Source organism: Cyprinodon tularosa, unplaced genomic scaffold (assembly GCF_016077235.1).
Source record: "Cyprinodon tularosa strain WSP-4 unplaced genomic scaffold, ASM1607723v1 ctg19, whole genome shotgun sequence".
NCBI lineage: Eukaryota > Metazoa > Chordata > Actinopteri > Cyprinodontiformes > Cyprinodontidae > Cyprinodon > Cyprinodon tularosa.
In genome coordinates this window covers 425941-446850 of record NW_024038678.1, presented here as the reverse complement: position 1 = coordinate 446850, position 20910 = coordinate 425941, and the positions used below count along the sequence as shown (strand labels likewise).

At 37.1% G+C, this 20910-nt stretch overlaps 1 protein-coding gene across 1 annotated transcript in view; it reads right to left on the bottom strand.

Annotated features, from left to right (window-relative positions):
- Positions 1–326: 326 nt before the first annotated feature.
- The window catches only part of cntn3a.1 (contactin 3a, tandem duplicate 1), a 144654-nt gene continuing 124070 nt past the window's right edge, over positions 327–20910 (bottom strand). Inside the window, exons 14-23 of the mRNA XM_038283120.1 lie at positions 19411–19528; positions 17506–17664; positions 17178–17327; positions 14495–14565; positions 13166–13400; positions 12784–12899; positions 12360–12546; positions 8446–8558; positions 2324–2492; positions 327–1731 (exon numbers count right to left, since the gene is read on the bottom strand). Of these exons, the coding sequence (XP_038139048.1) occupies positions 1640–1731; positions 2324–2492; positions 8446–8558; positions 12360–12546; positions 12784–12899; positions 13166–13400; positions 14495–14565; positions 17178–17327; positions 17506–17664; positions 19411–19528 (1410 nt within the window). The 3' untranslated portion in view covers positions 327–1639. The remainder of the gene's footprint in view (positions 1732–2323; positions 2493–8445; positions 8559–12359; positions 12547–12783; positions 12900–13165; positions 13401–14494; positions 14566–17177; positions 17328–17505; positions 17665–19410; positions 19529–20910) is intronic.

Below are 20910 nucleotides of genomic sequence, written 5' to 3'. Positions count from 1 at the left end.
ATGGAGGCTTTAAACTTGAAATAATATTGTTAAAGGGTTACAAATCATCACAGAAATATAAATGTACTTTATATTTTATATTATTAACAAATAAGCAACAAAAACAAAGAAAGAAAAGTTGCATGTAAAGTGCACTAATTGGATCTCTGATATCCAATATCACATCACCGATATCCGATCCATTAATTAGTTAATTAGTCAATATCGGAGCCAATATCCCGGTTTCAGATCTGTGCATCTCTAGTTGGAACATGACAAAAAATGGGAAAAGCATTGTGGTAGCTTATTGGTTTGATTATTTTAAAACAAAACAAAACAACAGCAACTTTATATAGACGGAAGAAATTTTAATGCAAATGTAATATTTCCACGACAAAAAGTAGAAATGTAGAAGTGATATAAACACGTCTTAAAAGCTTTACCCAAAACTGCATGAGCCGTATGAAAGGCAACACTTTCATTTAAAGATTTGGCAACACGTTAACACTGATGACAGAAAAGAGGAAAATGGCATGATCTTTATTAAAAGGTTATTCTTTCCAACCATCCTTAACACAAATTGACCGACTGACAGTGAGATATTGTTCTGGTTTTGATACAAACTAAGCTAGAAAAGCCAGAAATCTGCATCACCTAACAATGCTCATCAGGACATAAAGACAACAAAAAGCATTTAGTTTTCTGAGTTTTAAACATTCAAAGACATGATCTGGAGCTAAGATTCCTGTATATGATCTAAAAGATAAAAATAATAAATAATAATTCCTGAATGATTAGCTGAATGGTAATTATGAGACTTTAAGGCTCATTTGGGACCTGAGGTTTCCATACATGTTTGCCTTGGTTATACACTGATGAGGGATTATAGAGCAAAGTGAGGAATTTATTTTAACATAAGCCAGCTGCTTGACATAGAAATTAAACAAGGGGGTGGGTGTAGAGGCTGCCTTTTCTTGGGATATAGCAGTGGAGCTGCACTATGTCAGTCACATACCTTTGGTTCCATTCAGTTTTATGGCAACTTGTAATGTGAGGAATGGAAGCAGAGAAAAACAGAAAGGTCCCAAATGTTGTTATGTCTTAAAGCAAAGAGTCCAACCCATTTGTGTTCCATTTAATGGAATTATAATCATTTTGTGGGCAAAGAAAAAAAGCTTCTGATCTTCCATGGTCAAGGTTAGGCTAGGTCCCCTTCAATCACAGTTATGTTTCAATTCGATTCATGAAGAAAGAACTCAGTAGTACACGCAGAAAGTAACTTTTTTAAACAACCTGCAAAGGTCCTTTGGAAATAATTTACATGTCCTAGTTTATCCTCCAAGGTGACAAATGTATGAGAATACCCAGCAGTTAGAAAGTAGATGAGAAAAACACATCTTCCAAAAGGCTGGAGTCAGCTGAGTCAAGGCGTCCTTTTCAGTTTCATAAAAGCAAATTCTTAAAGTGGAAATTCCTTTCAGCGACCACTTAGAAATGTGAAGAAAAATAATCTTCCTCACAAAAAAAGACCTTTGTGGTCTGTAGAGGAGAGATGTGGTAGGGTAGAGAAGGGAAGAGGAAATGAGGCCGTAGGCCTTGTGTAGTCTCTGACCTGCTGTCCCTTCCCTTTGAATAAGAAGCTGTATTTTCTAGATGTTTGTCATAGCAGAATTCTACCTGTGAGAATAGCAGCTGCAAGGCTGACCACTGAAAATCCCAAAGACGCCGGGGCTGCTCCCATGGTTATTGAATCTGAAATACATACATCAGATCAAAACTGAAAACATACAGTGTACAGTTTTAAATGTATCCATTAGTCACACAAACTACTGAAGTACTTTAGGTGTGAGTACATCTAGCAATCAGTAGATGGCAGTAGCACAACAGGCACTGTTTTGAAAACCTTCATTGGGCTTATAGGATGAATCAGTGCATCAACAGACATATGTTTGATTAAAATGCAAACATCCACCATAAGACTACAAGCTCCTTCCAATTTAAAGTGCATGATGAAGCCAGTATGCTGCTCAATTATAAATATCTTCTCAGGTTTGTAAAAAAAACAACTATTCTAACAGGTACTATATGAAAGGGATGACTTCTTAACCATTTAGTCACATGTGCAAAATTACTCATAGAGAGACAAGAAGTAATTACTTAATTAAATGCAACTGTGTGATAACTTGTATTTAGAGGGTTTATTATTATCTAACATCACAGTTTTACTTTTTCAAAATCTGAGTCACAGGAAAAGCCACAAAAGTGAAGATGGAACAAAATCAAAAAGAAAATCTCTAGAATGTTAAGGTATAAACCTGGATTTTATTTCTCAGAGCTAACCCACCTTTATGTTTGCGGACGGTAATCTGGTCGCTGCTTATGCCCTCCCCTCCCTCGCTGAAAGGTTTAATCTGGATCACATACTCTTGGTTCGTTGGCAGTGATAACTCCAAGGAGGTGTTGTTGGTCTCCACCACGCTAGGGTGGCTGTGTTTGTCCTTGCTGTACATCACCTGCAGGAAACAGAATTGAAGGCATTTGTTGTTGGATCACTTCACCCCAGGCACTTGTCATCAAGGTGCTACAGTACAAAGTTTACTGTATGATTGCTTGATGATGAGCACGCTTCATTATTTGGTCATAATCCTGTCGACTACCTCATCACACGTTAGTCTCAGGATTGGGAAATAAATATGTTTTTAAGGTTGATTGTAATGCAAATATTTACAATTAGTAATTGATTAATAAATAGCAATGCTTCATTATCTTTATTTAATTTTCTATCCTAATGTTGAAATACCTAAAGATTTTAAACCAATACTTAGTCCCAGAAATATTTTGCATTAGGTTTGCATAAATCATAAATGCCAAACAACTATTTTGGAATGTACAAATGATTTCTACCACATGGACATACAGTGGTGAAAATAACTATTTGAGCACCCTGCTATTTTGCAAGTTCTCCCATTTAGAACTCATGGAGGGGTCATCATAGGTGCATGTGCCACAAGGATCTGTTTTGGGGCCCCTCTTATTTATCTTGTACATCAACAATGTTGAACAAAATTTCTCTGATCCTAATATGCATTTTTATGCTCATGATGCCATTATGTATTGCTTTGGGTCATCTCTTGAACAGGCTATTAATTCCCTACAGAAAGGATTTTTTAGTGCACGGTATTCATTTATTCATCTTAAATTATTTCTTAACGCTGACAAAACAAAGTTAATGTTATTTTGAAATCATAAGAAAGTGCCTCAAACCCTTCCAGTATTGTCCACTCAGAAGAGGAATTTCATTGAGGTGGTACATGTATAACAATACCTTGGAATTTTAATTGTTGACTTCCTCACCTTCAAACCTTTTATTGATAAACTTGTGAAGAAATTAAAAGTTAATAAGACACATTTTTCTTTAGGGGTAAAAAAGCACCTCGTCTCTGCCACATTTTTATCGGTCTTAGATTATGGTTACCTTTTTTATAAGAAAAAAAAAATCCCTTCTTGGATTACTGCCCTCTTACATTTGTACCTTACTTACACAGAAAAAAACGACTTCTTTTGCCCTGAGCCCCAATGATCAGCTGTTGCTCACGCAGAACTAGGGAAGAAAGCCTTTAGCTACGCTGCTCCTTGTGCATGGAATTTTTTACAAAGAAACTGGAGGTTGACAGAGTTTTTATCTTTAAATGCTGTTAAGTTGAAACTGAACCTCAACTATCTGTAATTGTTTTACTTGATATATTTTTTATGTACCTGTTATATACCATTTATTTTAATCTCTGTTTATTATGTAACTTTGCTGCCTCCTGGCCAGGACTCCCTTGAAAAAGAGGTTTTTAATCTCAATTAGATTTTTACCTGGTTAAATAAGGGTTAAAGAAAAAAAAAGTCCACTGTGAGAGACATAATCTAAAAAAAATAATCCAGTAATTTAAATATATGATTTTTTTTAAACTATTTATTTGTTTGATACAGCAGCAAATACGTATTTGAACACCTGTCTATCAGCTAGAATTTTGGCTCTCAAATACCCATTAGTCTGCCTTCAAAATCTCCAACTCCACTCCATTTATTGTCCTAAATTAGATGCACCAGTTTGAGGTCGTTAGCTGCATAAGAACACCTGTTTACACTATACAATCAGTAAGAATCCAACTACTAACATGGCCAAGATCAAAGAGCTGTTCAAAAACACTAGAGAAAAAAATTGTACACCTCCATAAAGCTGGAAAGGGCTATGTGGAAATTGCCAAGCAGCTTTGAGAAAAAGGTCCACTGTTGGAGCAATCATTAGAAAATGGAAGTTAAACATGACTGTCAATCTCACCTCTTGGCATCTCAATTATCCTAAGAAAGGTGAGAAATAAGCTCATAACTACACGGGAGGAGCTGGTCAATGACCTGAATAGAGCTGGGACCACTGTTTCCAAGGTTACTGATGGTAATAAACTAAGACGTCATGGTTTGAAACCATGCATGGCATGGAAGGTTCCCCTGCTGGAACCAGCACATGTCAAGGCCCGTCTTAGGTTTGCCAATGATCATTTGATGATCCAGAGAAGTCATGGGAGAAAGTCATGTGGTCAGATGAGACCAAAATAGAACATTGTGGTCATAATTCCACTAACCATGTTTGGAGGAAAAAGAATGATGAATACTATCCCAAGAACACCATCTCTACTGTGAAGCATTGGGGTGGTAGCATCGTACTTTGGGGGTATTTTTCTGCACATGGGACAGTGCGACTGCACTACATTAAGAAGAGGATGACTGGGGCCATGTGTTGCAAGATTTTTGGGAACAACCTCCTTCCCTCAGTTAGAGCATTGAAGATGGCTGGAGGCCGGGTATTCCAACATGACAATGACACGAAGCACACAGCCAGGATAACCAAGGAGTGGTTTTGGAGGAAGCATATCAAGGGTCTGGCATTGCCTAGCCAGTCTCTAGACCTAAACCAAATAGAGAATTTTTGGAGGGAGCTCAAACTCAGTGTTTCTCAGCGACAGCCCAGAAACCTGGCTGATCTAAGGAAGATCTGTGTGGAAAACTGGGCGAAAATCCCTCCTGCAGTGTTTGAAAACCTGGGGAAAAAACTAAAGTAAACGTTTGACCTCTGTAATTGCAAAGAGAGGCTACTGTATCAAATATCAACATAGATTTTTTTTTCAGGTGTTCAATTGCAGCTGTATGATACAAATACTTCATACATGTTTTATTTATTAAGATTTTTTTTCAGATTATGTTGAGTTGTTGGCCTTCATTGACTTACTTCTGAATAGCCTACCTCCTATCAAAGCTAAAGCCTTGAGCCTTTTAATTATAAATGGTCGTGTTTCCTCTCATTTTGTCAGATTTAGGCTGTTGATTATCCCTGTAAACCAGCTTTACTTTTCTCAGCTGTCATCAACCTTTTATAATTATAACCCAGTTCACTGTGGAAATTTTGCTCTTCTCTCTGATTCCCTATTTTGCAACAGTTTTTTTTTTTATCTAATTAAACTTTGCCTTGAATTGCGGTTTAGCTATGCGTTAAAGTGCATATTTGGACCAATAAAGATGTGACTTTTGCAACAATACTCCATCTATAAAAATTAATCAAACAAAGTATAATATTTAAATACCAACTTTTTTTATTATCCATTACAAATGATCCACGTTTGGTAACCTTGAGAAAGAAGTTATTTTCATTTCATACTGTATGTCTACCAAATAAATTAAGGAATAATATTTTAATCTGAAAAGTAAAAAATGTAGCTTTAGAGGAGATCATCGTTTTATTGGACAAAGATGATTTTACACTTTGGAATTGAGTATAAATATTTTTTTTCATTTTATCTTTCTTGTCCATCAGGCTATTGCTTCTTTCTCTCAGTCTTGATCTTCTGATCTTGTGCCAAACCCTGCCTCCCACTTCTGCTACTATCTGTGGTTGTTGCCAGTCCTTATAGATCCAGTAATGGTAGAAAGATTTCCTTTCATTGTTTAACTAAGGATTAACATCTCTAATTTCTTTCTTTCTGCTTGTGCATGGTTAATATGTTGTGTGACTGTTTTCCTATATTTTTCACCTTTCCTCTTAAAATGCAACTCGGAATCCTTGCATTGTCTTGTCCAGTAAAGCCGGACATGCATGTTCTTACACTGTGCGACACGATGTGATCTACCTGCTCACACTGTACGTCTAAAACCCTGAGCAATTTTCCCACGACGGCCAACTGAAAATTAAACATGTTTGATTTTCGCCAACCTCACGATTCCTTATTGGGAGGTGGTTGCGAGAGGCTGATCGCCCCTCGTTACCTTCTATACACAACACGGTGCACGATCAGGCTTAAAGGTACACTATGCAACCGGTGTTGATTTCCCAGCGAGGCTCCCCCCAGAAGGCGAAAGTAAAAGTGCACTGTCGTAAATATGCACAGCTGTTCTCCTGGTTTCTCCGTCAAGCCAGGCGCGGTTGTTTTGAGCTTAGCAGACAGGCGAACGCAACAAATGACTAATGCTGCATTCACACCGCAGCTGGCGCGACAGAAGCAGCGAGTTTACATGCAACGTAACATCAAGGCGCAGCAAAAGGTCCCGCGGCGCGTTCTGAGCAGCAGGCGCAGCACGTCTGAGCAGCTGAAGCAGCGCGTCACTCCTCTTAAACAGTTTATTGACGCCTAAATTAACTTAAAATGCAGAAATCTGCCGGCAGAATATGCAGTTTGGATTATTTAGATGAAAAACACCTACCAGCTGCCGCGGTGAACCGCGAGGAGGCAACTCGGCCAGAGGCTGCTGATGAAGGGATCCCAACTGTCGGCGCACTGCTGGTATGTGGGGGTCTGAGCGGCTCCGACAGAAAAAATATTGAAGGCAGGATAATAATCTGAATGAACTGACGGCACTGATTACGTTTTCAGGTGTATTTTCTCACTTAAACACATATTGAAACTACTTTATTCCCACTGATCACAGCAAATATAGCTGCAAGGCAGAGAAAGGATAGTGAAGCTCCGCCCAAAGCGCGTCAGACACACTTTTGCACCGCGCAGCCAGAGCAGCAAATGTGCTTCAGCCGCGTGTCAGAACTAACTGGTACAAGCAGCAAAAATGAAGCAGCAGACGCGATTTTGCTGCGTCCGATTGTGAACGTAGCATAACTGCACAAAGATCGCCACTGTGCTAGCATTGAGAATGCTTTTAACTGGGGGCGTGTAGCAGTTCTCGCCGTAAAGCAAGACTGACTCTCGCGAGACTTCTGAGCCTGTGGGTGCGGGTCGGTGCTCCTGCAATTGCAAGTGCGGTATTTCCCCCACAGACCACCAGGGCGGCCGAGAATACCTTTGTTCAACCTGAAATGAATCATTTAATCATCCATAACGTTATGGAACACATTAATTAACTGAAAAATGTTGCATAGTGTGCCTTTAAAGTCGGCCTGATCGAAAAATTCTTGCACGACTGGAAAGTCGGCCCGAAAAGGGCAAAGAATCGCACAGTGTATGCCCGGCTTTAGGTTAAGATACAATAAAAAGTGATTTATTGGTATTTAAAGCCATTTATTAGCTTAAAGGTTTCCAAAGTATGTTCTCCCTGAGCATGCGTGGGTTCTCTCCGGGTACTCCGGCTTCCTCCCACAGTCCAAAAACATGATTGTTAGGTTATTTGGCATGAATCCTAATTCATGTTTATAGAACACTTTAAATAGGTAGTCTATCTCCTAGTGCTACAAACAAATGTAAAATAATGAAAATACCAAAAGTAAATAATTAAACTTATAATAATTAATCTAAAATTAAAGGTTTTTCTTTCTTACAACAGGTGCATATGTATAAAACCTAATCGTCCTTCCAGCTTTGTTACCATGTACGGAGAGAAAAAAATCTCTGATGCTGTGGATTAACTATTTAGACTGTAATCAGCCATCACCTTGCATTAATTAATGGCTATCTGCAGAGACTTTTTTTCCTTTATTTCATTCTACTATTTTAATTTCTTTTGTTAGGAACTAAATCTCCCTTCATCATCTGTCATTATACCAACGCTTCCTCTGTGGCCACAATGACCAAAGATATTTTTTCGTGTCAGTTTGGACCTGACTTTGAGAACTACTAAATAAGACTCAAAAGCTGTGGCCACAGCTGAGCGTCAGACTTAGAAAATCTCTTTTCATGGAGTGGCAGTTTACATTTGCAGCATCTCCACCAAGGAATTTGCATGGTTTGATCATCAGAATATGATCTGCATATTAATGAACAGACACACACAAAAAGGTTTGCACACCCTGACTGCTGACATCCAAATAAAAATCACTTTCAATCTTTTTAGAAGATTTGTTCTGCACATACAAGCACATTTGCACCTGTAAATGTGCTGTAATAGTTTTGAGTACGGTGTAAATGTAGATGGACAAGTTGGCTATTTAAGACTATGTAGTCATCTCAACCTCTTTAACCCAAAGTGTGACATACTCACCTTGTATCCTGTGACTTCAGACTCATTCTCCAGGGCATGGACCTGGTCCCAACTCAGAATGACTTTAGAGTTGGAAGTACCCCACATTATTCTACCTGGGGCTTTACTGGGAGCTAGAAAAAGACAACAGGGTGAAAGATGAGTGGGAGAGGAAAAGATGCAGATGGTTGAATCAATAAATAACCCACAACCATATTAATTTGTAGGAAATCTCATTATTAGCCTGTCAGGCCTCTGTTAGTAGGGAACTCTGCTAGTGGACTATTCTTAACTGTTAGTTCAGTGGGGTATGGAAAATGCTATATCATCTAATATCAGATAATGTTTGAGATGTTTAAATGCCACATGCCTGTCTGAAAGTGTCTTTCCCTCAGTTTCGAAGAACATCTCTGAAGGCTTGTTTCACTCTTATCCAACATATAGGCTTATGATATAATAATACATGCTACAGAGGCCATAAAGCTTGAGTATGATGCATTTAAGGTACAAGAAAGGTGTGGGGAAAAAAATCAATTTTTGTCAATATTCATCTCCATGATAAAGTACACTGTTTGATCGTAAATCAGATATGCACATATAAATCTGTCCATACAGCAAAATCTTTGTAATAGTGACTGGAAATTTTCCTGGTTGAGAAATCCTTTATTATGGTTTTCAGCTACAGTTCACTTATCAAGGGCATACATGTCAATATCAATTTATGTCTTTAATTGTTTTTTTGAGCCCCTCTTTTCTTCCACTTTTCTGTTTTAGAGAATATCAATGGCTGAAAGAGAGATTTTTAAAGAAATATGTAAAATGATTACAGCAGCGAAGCTGAAGTTGATTGCCTGAGCTAACTTACATGCGGCATCCCAAGTTTTATCATTGCATCTACTCTGAATAACACACCAGTGCTATTGTTAGCATTCTCACATGATTATCCAACCTCCAAGCTTTATGCTTTGCACCAAGACTACGTGATTCTTTTCCAAATGTCAAGTCAAAAACTGCAATTTTTTTTATTTTTTTTTTTACCAAAATTGCTATATTTATTCAGATTTCCCTCTTAACAAACTCTTAGCATATGCATCAGGCTTCAAGGTTTTATTGTTTTAATAGTCCTGAATGCGCTATTGTCCAGAGTCCATTGCTTTGGGACTTTATTGTTGCCTGGAATACAGTCATTCATGAATAGGGAATACTTTCATAAAATTTTTAGGTTGTTTTGGGCTCTTATAGCATCTCGTCTTTATGAGCTTTTTAAGTTATTTACCTCAATCCCAAACACTCTCAGGTAAAAAAACAAACAAAAAAAAACAAATACTATCAAGTCAGTTGTATATAAAAATGTGTGGAAGCCCAAAAACATCTATTGGTTTGTGCTCCCAGAACAATGAAATTTCTCACCAATTTGTGCCATACTATATGTTGAAAGATGCACCTGTTTACAAAACAGGGCAATGCTCTATGTGACTTTTTCTCCTTAATTTAATATTGGCTCTGATTGGTGCAGACATGAATGAATATCCCTGATTCAGAAATCCAAACCTTGATTCTTTTTTCGTTTTGCAGGGCAAATCTGAGTAGCCTCTCTGCTCTAAGTTTTTGTAGTTCAGTCTTCTTAATGATTTGCATACATTAATAAATAATTTTACATATCCATTACTTATATACAGAGATGGGAAGTAACGAAGTACAAATACTTCGTTACTGTACTCAAGTAGATTTTTCTGATATTTTTACTTTACTTTACTACTTATTTTTATGGCGACTTTTTACTTCTACTCCTTACATTTTTACACAAATATCTGTACTTTCTACTCCTTACATTTAAAAAAATTGGCTCGTTACTTAATTTTGAATCATTTCAATGGAGTTACCGTTATTATTTTTCACGTCATCAATACCAAATTCAATCTAATTGCATGGGAATCTACGTTGCATTTGACGCACCACTACAAGATGAATCGACAGATTCGGCGGTATTCATTTGCGGCAAATCATTGCAGCTTGGTGGCGGTGGCGTTAAGCTAGTAGTATGGACGACGAGATGATTGAAAATGAACACAACGGAGATCTAGTCCTATTGGCAGACATCCATTTAAAATGTAGGCAACGGCATGAAAAAAGTGGTTTCTACTTTTACTTTTATACTTTAAGTAAATTTACAAGCCTGTACTTTGTTACTTTTACTTGAGTAAAGAAGTTTAATCAGTACTTCCACTTTTATCAGAGTATTTTTTAACACAAGTATCTGTACTTTTACTCAAGTACGGAAAGTGAGTACTTTTGCCATCTCTGCTTATATAAAACAAAATAATAATTATCATTTTTTCATGTTTATAAACATTGGAAGACAGCAAGTATGAAATGACCTGTTGTAGGCTACTTATTCATTAGCGGTCACTATGTAGGTTGCTGCTATGATTTTCAAATAAATAGAAGATATACAGCCGAAAAACCTTCTAAGCAGCTGTTGGATTATTATTATTATTTTTTTTTTTTTACCAAGGCACCTTGTGATTCTCCTTTCTTCTTTTACTTGCTACTTGTACCTCATAAAAGTCACAAAAAGCATTACATCAGAAACCAAAGAAAGCTTGGAAAAGGTAAAATCATACTCTCATTATCCATTTGCCACATATTTATTATAGTGTGAAAATATTTCTTTTATTTTATGAAACTAAAATAAAAAAACAAAAACAATTGTTTCTCATATTTTCATTCTTGGTTTTAAATTGAAAAACAAATGAACTAATAATAATACATGATTCTCTTGTATTTGGAAATTTTTTTTAATTTTTTTTATTGAGATTATATTACAAATAAAACTGATTGTCCAGGCCTATTCTTGGCTGTGTTTTTAGATTTAAAAGGCTTACTATAGCGACTCAAAAAAACTCTTGTTGTTTGCCTGAAATAACAACTAAATCCTCGGACCTACACCCATTTCTCCTGAATAAGGTTTTTATCTGTGGGCTGGTTTACATATCAGCAAGGTATGAATGTTGTAGAAATAAAAGAAATATAAAATTTATTTTACCCAGTGGGGAAATTTCTTACTGCAGAATTAGGGATTCTTTCAGCAAATGGCAGGGTGTAAAATTCAACACTTTGCGGTTCATTTGAGGCTTTAAAATTGAGTAGTTTCTGATCATTCTTAATCATTCGAACCTGTTACTTTTATCCAAGCCTGGTGGTTTGGGTCAAATGGTTAAAGCTTTGACATAATTGGAACATTTTGAACACTGCAAAGATCCAAAAGGCACATCCTAACTGATCTTGGAAAAGATAAACAAGGAAATATTAAAAATTTTGGAATTACCATCACACCCCCCTCACTTAAACCTCACTGTGGACTACAGTATTCTTTGTTGTCATGCCAGGAAACAAACCAATTTCAAAAACCAATTTAGACTATTGTTACAAATGAAAAATAAAGTGGTCATATAACCAGTCATTATAATTACTGATGAAACAAATTTAGAAGCTTGTTAAAGAGTTTTTTAGAAGTGCAACTTGCTAAAAGATATTCAGTAATTAGTAAATATCTAAAAGTTTATTGCAGCTGTACATATAATGACTGTATTAGAAAACAATTACAATAAATTCAAATTATTTGTTTTTAAAAATGATAAATTTAATTAAGATGTTTGACCCACCCTGCTTAGAAAGGCACATAATTAATTTAAATGTACATGTAAGTAACACACAAACTTATTAAAATAGCTGATGCAGAGGAAAAAATGAAAGGAGCTAATCTTTCCATTGTGAGGATTTCCCACTTTCCTCATCTAATAGTGACTCAACAGACTCTGGCCTGTAAGGTAAGGTAAAAGGAAGAAAAAACAAACAAGACAGCAGCAGGGAAAATACAATACACAAAAGGACATTTCCATTCGCCAACAGCATCTTTTAAGTGGACCCCTTACGTGGTTTCTTGGTCGTGACATTGACTATGTAGCTCTGTTGACCCACTCCAGCGCTGTTATAGGCCCGCAGGGACATGTAATAGGTACTGCTGCCCTCCAGATCCCTGATGAGTACTGATGTTTTATTCCCCTCTGTTCTGACCACACTGGCTGCATCCGGCTTTTCCTTCTCTCTCCAGTACAGCAGCTAGACACAAAAGATGTTCAGGTCACACTTGATTATTTCCACTGTACACTTTTATTTCTTCCCTCTTTAGCATGGGGCATTATGTGCAATCTGATTGAAAAAATAAAAAAATTAATAAACAAAATGGCAGAAATGCTTCAAAAAAAGAAGCACATTGCATTAAAAGGAATCCAATTCTGTTTGCAATGTTTACTGCATTTTTGCATGTCGAAGTAAGACAGCTTCTGGTGGTCTGACCTCATAGCCAAGGATACGTCTTCGGCTGTTGCTCCACGCCAGCGGCTTCCAGGTGACCTCGACTTCAGATGCTGAAACACTCCTCGCCCTTAGCTTGACTGGAGCTCTGCTGGGTTCTAAAACATACACATGATACTTAGAGTTTCATGCATTCTCTACACCCACATTCACACTATGACTAAAAAATAGAGCGGCTTTATCTAGTATTTTTTTTTATAATTTCAAGAGAAAGATAACCTCTTTGGTGAATTTAAATCATTTTATTACTATTTTGGTGCTGTAGAAATTGTAATTTCTACACTAATATTTCACACAAACATGTGTAGTCGCTGTTTAAAACATTTTTAATATCTGACCGGAGTAGAATACTTATGGTATGCACCTTCTTCTGCTGAGTAGATGGTAGTAACAGGACTAAAAGGCCCTTCGCCCTTATTGTTGTAAACCCCAACTTTGACTTGATAAGGGGAGAAGGGAGGGATGCTTTCATTCTTAAAAACGTATCTTGAAGCATCAGGGGATGTGACGGCTGCCTGCATCCAGCCTTGTGCTCCGAGAGGGCGGAAAGCCACCACGTAACCAAAGCCTGGCCCGCTCTGCATTTCCTCTGGAACAGGCTAAGAAGGCAGCAAAAAAAACAGACAAGGTACTCATTAGAAGTAGGCTTTTGTGTTCCTCCTGATGTTACCCGATTCAAAGAAATATAGAAGAACTACAGTAAAGTGCTGAGTCAAAAAAACAAGCAAATCTTGTCATGATCTGGCCTGTTTGCTCTCCCCTAATTAGTAATTCCTCTCACCTGCCCTCTTCCTTCCCAGCCTCAATTATAATTTATTCCTCTCACCTGTTTCCTTTGGTTTATATTCAGTTCAGCCTGAGCATTCAGTGCCAGATCATTGCTTGTCTTTCTGTCAGTCTGTCTGTTCAGTTTTTATTTGGTTAATGTCCTGGATCCTAGCTGCCAGTGGAAAGAGGGTTTTAGTGTTTGTCTCGTCTCCTGATCGTCCACTGTTCCTCCCCTGCGGAGTCCTCTGGGTTTTTGGCTCATTATGGGGGGAGGTTCAGTTTTTATCAAAGTAAGCCTGGCTCCAGGGTGGAGACCAGTTTAAAGTCTGCTTCAAGTTCCGGTTCCTACGTCCTGTCTCGGCTACCCTCTTCCACTGTGCCTGCCTGTCTGCACCTGTGCGTGACCACCTGGTCATGCTTCTGGTCCCAGTAAGACTCTGAACCCTCCTGGAAGCCTGTGGATGCCTGGAAGTCTGGATCCTGCCACCTGTCTCTGTTCCTGTCTGATCTGGATCCTGCCTGTTCCTGTCTGTTCTGGATCCCTCACCAGGATCAGCTTCCAGCATCACCTCTGGGACTGCAGCACTGGGGACACTCGTGGTCTGGACTGTTAAACCAGAGTGTCTGAGATTGGGCGGTGCCCCGCCCCCCGCCTGCAGTGTCCGCGAGCCACAGCTCCACTTTTGTTTTGTTTTATTTTAATAAACCTTTTGAACTTTCCTACTGACTGTCTCTCCTGAATACTGGGTCCATCTGTCCTCGATTCATGACAAATCTAGTAAATTTGAGAGTGATTATTGTTTAGCCTTACTTTTGTCGCCTCTAGTAGTATAAAATAGAACCGTATATTAAAAACCAAACACCAATATAACACGTACAACCAGGTAAAGCTTAAAGAATCACATGTAATTATCTGCACACTTACTTCCCACGTGATGACAAGCTCCGATCGTCCTCCACCACCACCGCTTACCCTCGCTGGAGTCACTCTAGGCACTAACACGCCAAAAACATTGCTTTGTTAAACTAACCGTATTTATCAATCAAGAAAGATAATATAGATTGGCAGTTATGCTGAACATGTAATGGATATTCAAAATGCATTAAAACTCACCCTAAAAGAACCAAAACATTGATCTTGTGCAAAATTTTGTTCAACTGCAGTTTATTCAAGTGACTTTTTAATAACCAGTGAAGCAGCAAAGAAATTATATATGTGATGTGTATTGATTGTTAGAAGATAATCCCTTTTAGGGTTTGGCTATAATACACAATAAAGCTATTGAAGCTACATACAAAAAAGGTTTCCTCTGACACAGTTCAGTTAAATTTGCCTTTTAAACACCTGGCATCTTGTATACAGCTTTCTTACTTAGCCTCTTGTTCTCTGAATCAAACAACAAATTCTTAGAAAAATCAAGCAGGGATGATAGATGTGGCACCTTTTTTTCTTTTTAAGCATTTAATGTTGCCTTTAGTTGACTCATTTTAGTTTTTGAAAATAGGAAGCAGAGGCGTTGCAATGTAGTATCTTTTATTGAAATTCTTAAGTTATTCTAAAATGCTGAAGTGAGAGTTTTGATGAATTGGAAGACAGTGGGATACTTCTTAAGGTTTGCCTCTTGTCTTTGGCTCCCTGGTAAAAGTAAAATTGAATTTTAAAATTTTCCTTCTACTTATAATGTCCTTAATAATCAAGTACCATCTTATACTTTAGACCTTATTTTCCATATGTTCCCAAAGAACAGTAAGTATTCATTGCTGCAGGTATACTGCTAGTTTCTAAAAGTCAGGAACTAGCGTGCAGTTTTTTTTCTATAGAAAGCTTAAAACTTGCCCTTCTTAAAAAAAATTGATATTTTCATAGTCCTGGTTTTCAAAGGCTTCCTCAACAGCTATACTGCTGTAGACATGATGTCTTCATTCATCTATTACTTATAATGATTACCTTTTTTGTGCTTTCCTTGATAACTTGTGTTGTTGTGTAACTGTCCTGTCCTTTCAGCCCTGAGCCAGTAGACACAAATAGCTGACCTCCCTAAACTTGGTTCTGCTTGAGATTTATTGTAATAATTAAGTCCCTTCCTTTTACAATGATAAACTTCTTGCTCAGCATCAGAGATTGGCACTAAACAAGGATTCAATCCCACTTGCTGGTTTTCTTAGACAGACACATTTTGTACTTAAAGGCAGTGTATACTTTGCAAAGTCTAGTATAATGTGGTAGTGCACTTTATTATGTTCAAATATGATTCAGAATTTGATTAAATTTGGTTTGATTGTATTGGGATAAAAAAAGAAAAATAGGTAAAGAAACTTAGACAGAACCAGAATTAAAAACTGCTAAGATATTCAGTTTAATAGTGGCTCTCTCACATATATGACTGCCAACACGTGAATCATGTTTGGAAACAAGGCTGTGTCAAAATGTAAAGCTAATGATAAGAGAAAGGTGCATGTGCAAAATGGATTGTTAGAGAAGCTTGTTTTACTCAAAGCAACCTACAGGAGGACTCAGGGTCTGTTATGGTTGCAAGCAGAACCAGAATCTCCAATGGAATTGTATGTTTTTGTCATAAAAGCTTTATCATTTTCATATCTGATTTTTTTGAGTGTGGATAAAACGAATTTTGATGAATTAAACACCCATGAGGAGCTACTTTATTAAAGATACAACTTGATATACTTTTTCTGTGAATAATCATGAGCAAAGCGAGCCTACATACAGTATGCCTGAAACTGAAAACTGAAAACATTTTTGAAATCAACTTTTGTAAGAAGGCCCAATATTATATGGTAACTATCATAAAACATAGAATTTGATAGTATCAATCAATCTATATTTTTAGTATTTTCATCATGTTTCTTTATCAACAGTGTTTCCCAACCGGGGGTACGCGTGCCCCTAGGGGTACGTGAGTGCAATGCAAGGGGTACACGAAAATATTTTATTTATCCAGTAGTAATATAAAATAGGGCTGGGATCTGTTTTGCTTTGTGAGGAGCCAATTGAATAATTGAACATGCTTTTATCAATCAAAAAGTAAGTTTTGTAATGCAGAGAAACAGACCAGATGTAGAAAACAGCCTGGTAGCAGCTGTTTTTCACACTGAGCTATCGGAGCTAATCAAAGCAAGCTCACGTGTCTTGATGAAAACAAATAAAACTAATTAAGTCAGTCTGACTGTAACTTTAATTCTGTATTTTGTTCCCAATACATTAATTTTTTATGTAATTATAAGGGAGTTACTCATAGGAGCTCCAGTTTTATTTAAATACTGGTTTATAATATGATTTTATTTTGTATTTATTTTGATTCCTTACTAACTTCCAGGCAACATATTTATGTTGTTTTTTTCTTTAATGGAAAGCATGAAATTATAAAATGCTCAAATTAAAAGATTAAGTAAAATTGTCTTTATTTCAGCTATTGTACATTCCACTTTTGGACAATCATCAATAATTTTGACTGCTAGGGGTACTCATGGTAAGCAAAAATGCCCAATGGGGTACACAAGTCAAAAAAGGCTTGGAAACACTGGTTTAAGAAAGGAGCAAGAAATAGACTTACAAAACAAACAAACAAAAAAGTCCCAACAATACATACGCATTTCTTTGGTGCGGGTCTTCTTTGAGGGTTTGCTGGGCTCTCCTGTTCCAACACTGTTGGTTGCCAAAACTCTGAACTCATAGTCAACCCAGGGACTTAAATCAGTCACAGTGGCTGAGAGCTCTTTCCCCTTTAAAATTTCCCGGACTAAAAGACATATGATAATTAATGTTTCATCTGCACAGGAAAAAATATTGATCAACTTATGCAATGTTATACATATCAGCTCACAAATAGTGTTTGAAACAAATAAACATTTTCAAAATCAGCATATTTATATTTCTTCTGACCTACATAGATAGTCTCTCTAAAAGCATAAGCTTACCATTGGTAACAGTTTGCCATCCGAGGGAGAAGGGTGTTCTGGCCTGGATAGTGTAGCTGAGGATGGGGCTGTGGTTGTCCAATCCAGGCCTCCAAGACAGAGAGGCAGTGGTCTCAGTCATCTCATTCACCTGACAATCTAATGGTGGGTCTGGAGGACCTGGAAGAATGATAAGTTACAGTCCACTTACACAGAAAGATAAACACTTGAAAGATTAATGAGGAGAAGAGGAAGAGGACATTAGACATGGATAAGTTGGATCATGATCAGGGTTTATATACCAAATGGATTAGAAGAAAGTGAGATTTGGTGTAGCAGCTATTTTATTTAATAATGAAAAGCAAACCTGACCAAAATGTAAAACAAATATAGATTGACAAAAACATAATGAACCATACCTTAAGAAGAATTAGACAATGTTATGATTTTTTCCTATATTAAATTCTTACAACACAATTCTCAAAAAAATTCTAAAAACATATCTTAAATCTGAATGAATGAAATATTCTCATTGAATACTTTGTGCTGTAAAAAGTTGAATGTGCTGATAACTTTTCCTGCAAAAAAACAACAACTTAAGAGTAAAAGAAAATCAGGAAGAACTTCTCTTATTTTTTTCAATAAGAAGCTAACCTGGCAGTAGCCAGACTGATATGTGTGGAACTGAGTTGAGTTCTACGTTATCAATCTAGGACGCCTGTCATTAAGTCTGTCCTTGAAAAGGAGGGATGTTTAGTACAATACTTCGAGCTGATTGGGTGACGTGCCAGCTAATGCCGTCTTCCATACTACGGTTTCAGCTAATCGTAACAGCGAATCGTGACGTTTCACAACTAGAGCAGTAAGCTGGAAAATCAAACTTTTTCCAAATCCTGTAAGAAAAAAAGCAAAGACATCTTTCTAATCAACAAATGCACAAAGTGCTTCTCTTTGCTCCATTTTCAAACGTGAAATTGTCTGTATTTTAGTAAAAACCGAGTTAATTGCGGTAACAACAGGTGAGTCCTCCAGGGTAGCCATGTTTGTAATGCCACAGCAAGGCCCTTCTTAATGTTGTAATTCCTACATGGCCCACCCCAAGAAAACACTGATGGCAAGTGTATGGTCTGACTCACTGGTTGTTAAGAGATGGACGTATTAGCGGTAGTCTTTTAAGATCGATTTGTTGTCAGACACAAAACTCAGATCTTGCGATAATCCAGCTTGTAGCGAAAGGTTAATGAGAAGCAGCCAAGAGTCCAGTATTTGTGCACCTGTCTTTAACTTTTTTACACTTTTTTAACTTCCGTTTTCTGGAGTAATTCCCCACAGAGAATTACCCTTCTTAAAAGAAAATCTTTCTCTTATATCACCATCCCCCCATACCATCCCCTGTGACATTTTAATACTGAATGTGTAAAATTTCTACTATATATTAACAGTAATGGCAATAATATTGCCCTTTCCACATTCAGCTTACGAGTAGCCTGAGTAAAATAAAGAAGATCAAAGAAGCGGCCTACCATGAGACCCTTTGTTCCCAGTCACGACCTTTACCTTAATCAGAGCAACAGAATCCATGATGTCAGAAATTTTAGAATGAGACTTTTTCTAGCAGCTCCTCTACCGAGTTAAATGGCAACAACTTTGTAGTCAGGGATTCCTGTGACCTTTTGACAGTTCACTCAATGCACTAAAATTAAACATTTAGATGTTTTTTTGCGTGAGATAATATCCTAATAGAGGATAAAATGTAACAGATTCAACCTATCTGTGCTTGAGGTCCCATAGACCGTGACTGGCACTCTGGGATTCATACATCTAATGTGATGTATTCTTCTTGATCCATTCATCTCTGCAACTTTATGTATTTTGCATGCATTGGTAATTTTAAATCTTCTTTTGATAAATAAGGAGAGTCCTTACCTCTAACAACCACATCTGTAGCAATTGACACACTGTCCACCTTGGTCTGAACTGCACAGGTGTATTTCCCAGCATGGCTTAGTTGGATGTTCCTTATCATAATGTCACCTGCAGAACGCTGTTGATGTAGGTGAGAGAAATCAAATATAAGAAAAGTATAAAAAGAAACAAAAGGAAAACGAAGAAACTGAAAAAAAAAACCTGTTAGAATCACGAAGTTGCAGAAATGAATCAAGAGAACAGGTAAAGCATGTGAAATGTTAAAGCAATTTCTGGTGCCATTCTATTTATTTCATTAAGAGAAGAGAGGGAGAAAGCACTCATCCAGGGACACATCAAATAAACGAATGCTGCTTTTCATCTTCATTTATGAGGGCAGCTCTTTGTGAGGAATTAAAAGCTTTCTTTCAGCATCATCTTTTTATTTATTCTCCCTGCTTTCATTTAGTCTACAGAAAATGACTCAATGCCAAACACACAGTAAACTCTCAACTTTAAAGTTAGAGCTAATGTAAAGTTTATGCCTTATCTCGGAGATGAGAGAAACTGTAAAAGGAGTCGTGACTCTGGGAGCTACTTTGATGTATAATCAGGGACATTTTATGGAGATAAAATTCAGCTGCTCCCAATATTTCCCTCTTTGATTCAACCTGCCATCAAAAATATTTCAGGATGGAATGGATTGCAAATCTACCACTTAATCTAACATTTTATGAAGAAGTGAGTTGTAAAAAACCGGGTGCCCTTTAACTAAAGAAAGATAACTTAAAATAAGATCTTGTAAGAAAGAAAATGTTTACAAAATTTACGTGTATTTATAGACATCAATGTTAAAATCTAATCAAAACTGTCTTTAGTAGAACTTTTTTAAAGCAGGTGTATTTATGAAAAAACAACTAAAAAGAGATTCATGGCCACCTTTAAATGTGTCCATAGTACTTCAGTTGAGGGGGGATGGCAATCCCTTCTTAAAAAAAAAATCTTAAAAATCATCATCTTTCTTAAATACCATCCCCTGTGACATTTTAATATTGAATGTGTAAAATTTCTACTATATATTAACAGTAATGGCAATAATATTGCCCTTTCCACATTCAGCTCACGAGTAGCCTGAGCAAAATAAAGAAAATCAAAGAAGTGGCCTACCATGAGAATAAAGCTGATCCCAGCGGGACATTTGTCCTTTGTATTTGTCCCTAACTATGTAGGGGCAGTGATAGCCATGCCAGTCCAGGGACTGACTGCAGTTCTACTGTAAGGTGCCTTGGTCAAGTTCAATGACCAATGTACCTGACATGTACCAACCATACCATGCATATTGCTTTAGGTTTATAAAATATATTAATTAGGCTATTTATACTTCCATAAAAAAAAAAAAAATCCAACATCCCCCTTCTTTTTTTTTTTACAACTAGACTACTGGGGATCCATATCAACTCTACACATGCTGTCACTCTTAGCTCCTCATCCTGCTAATCAAATTTCCTTTCTCTAAAGATT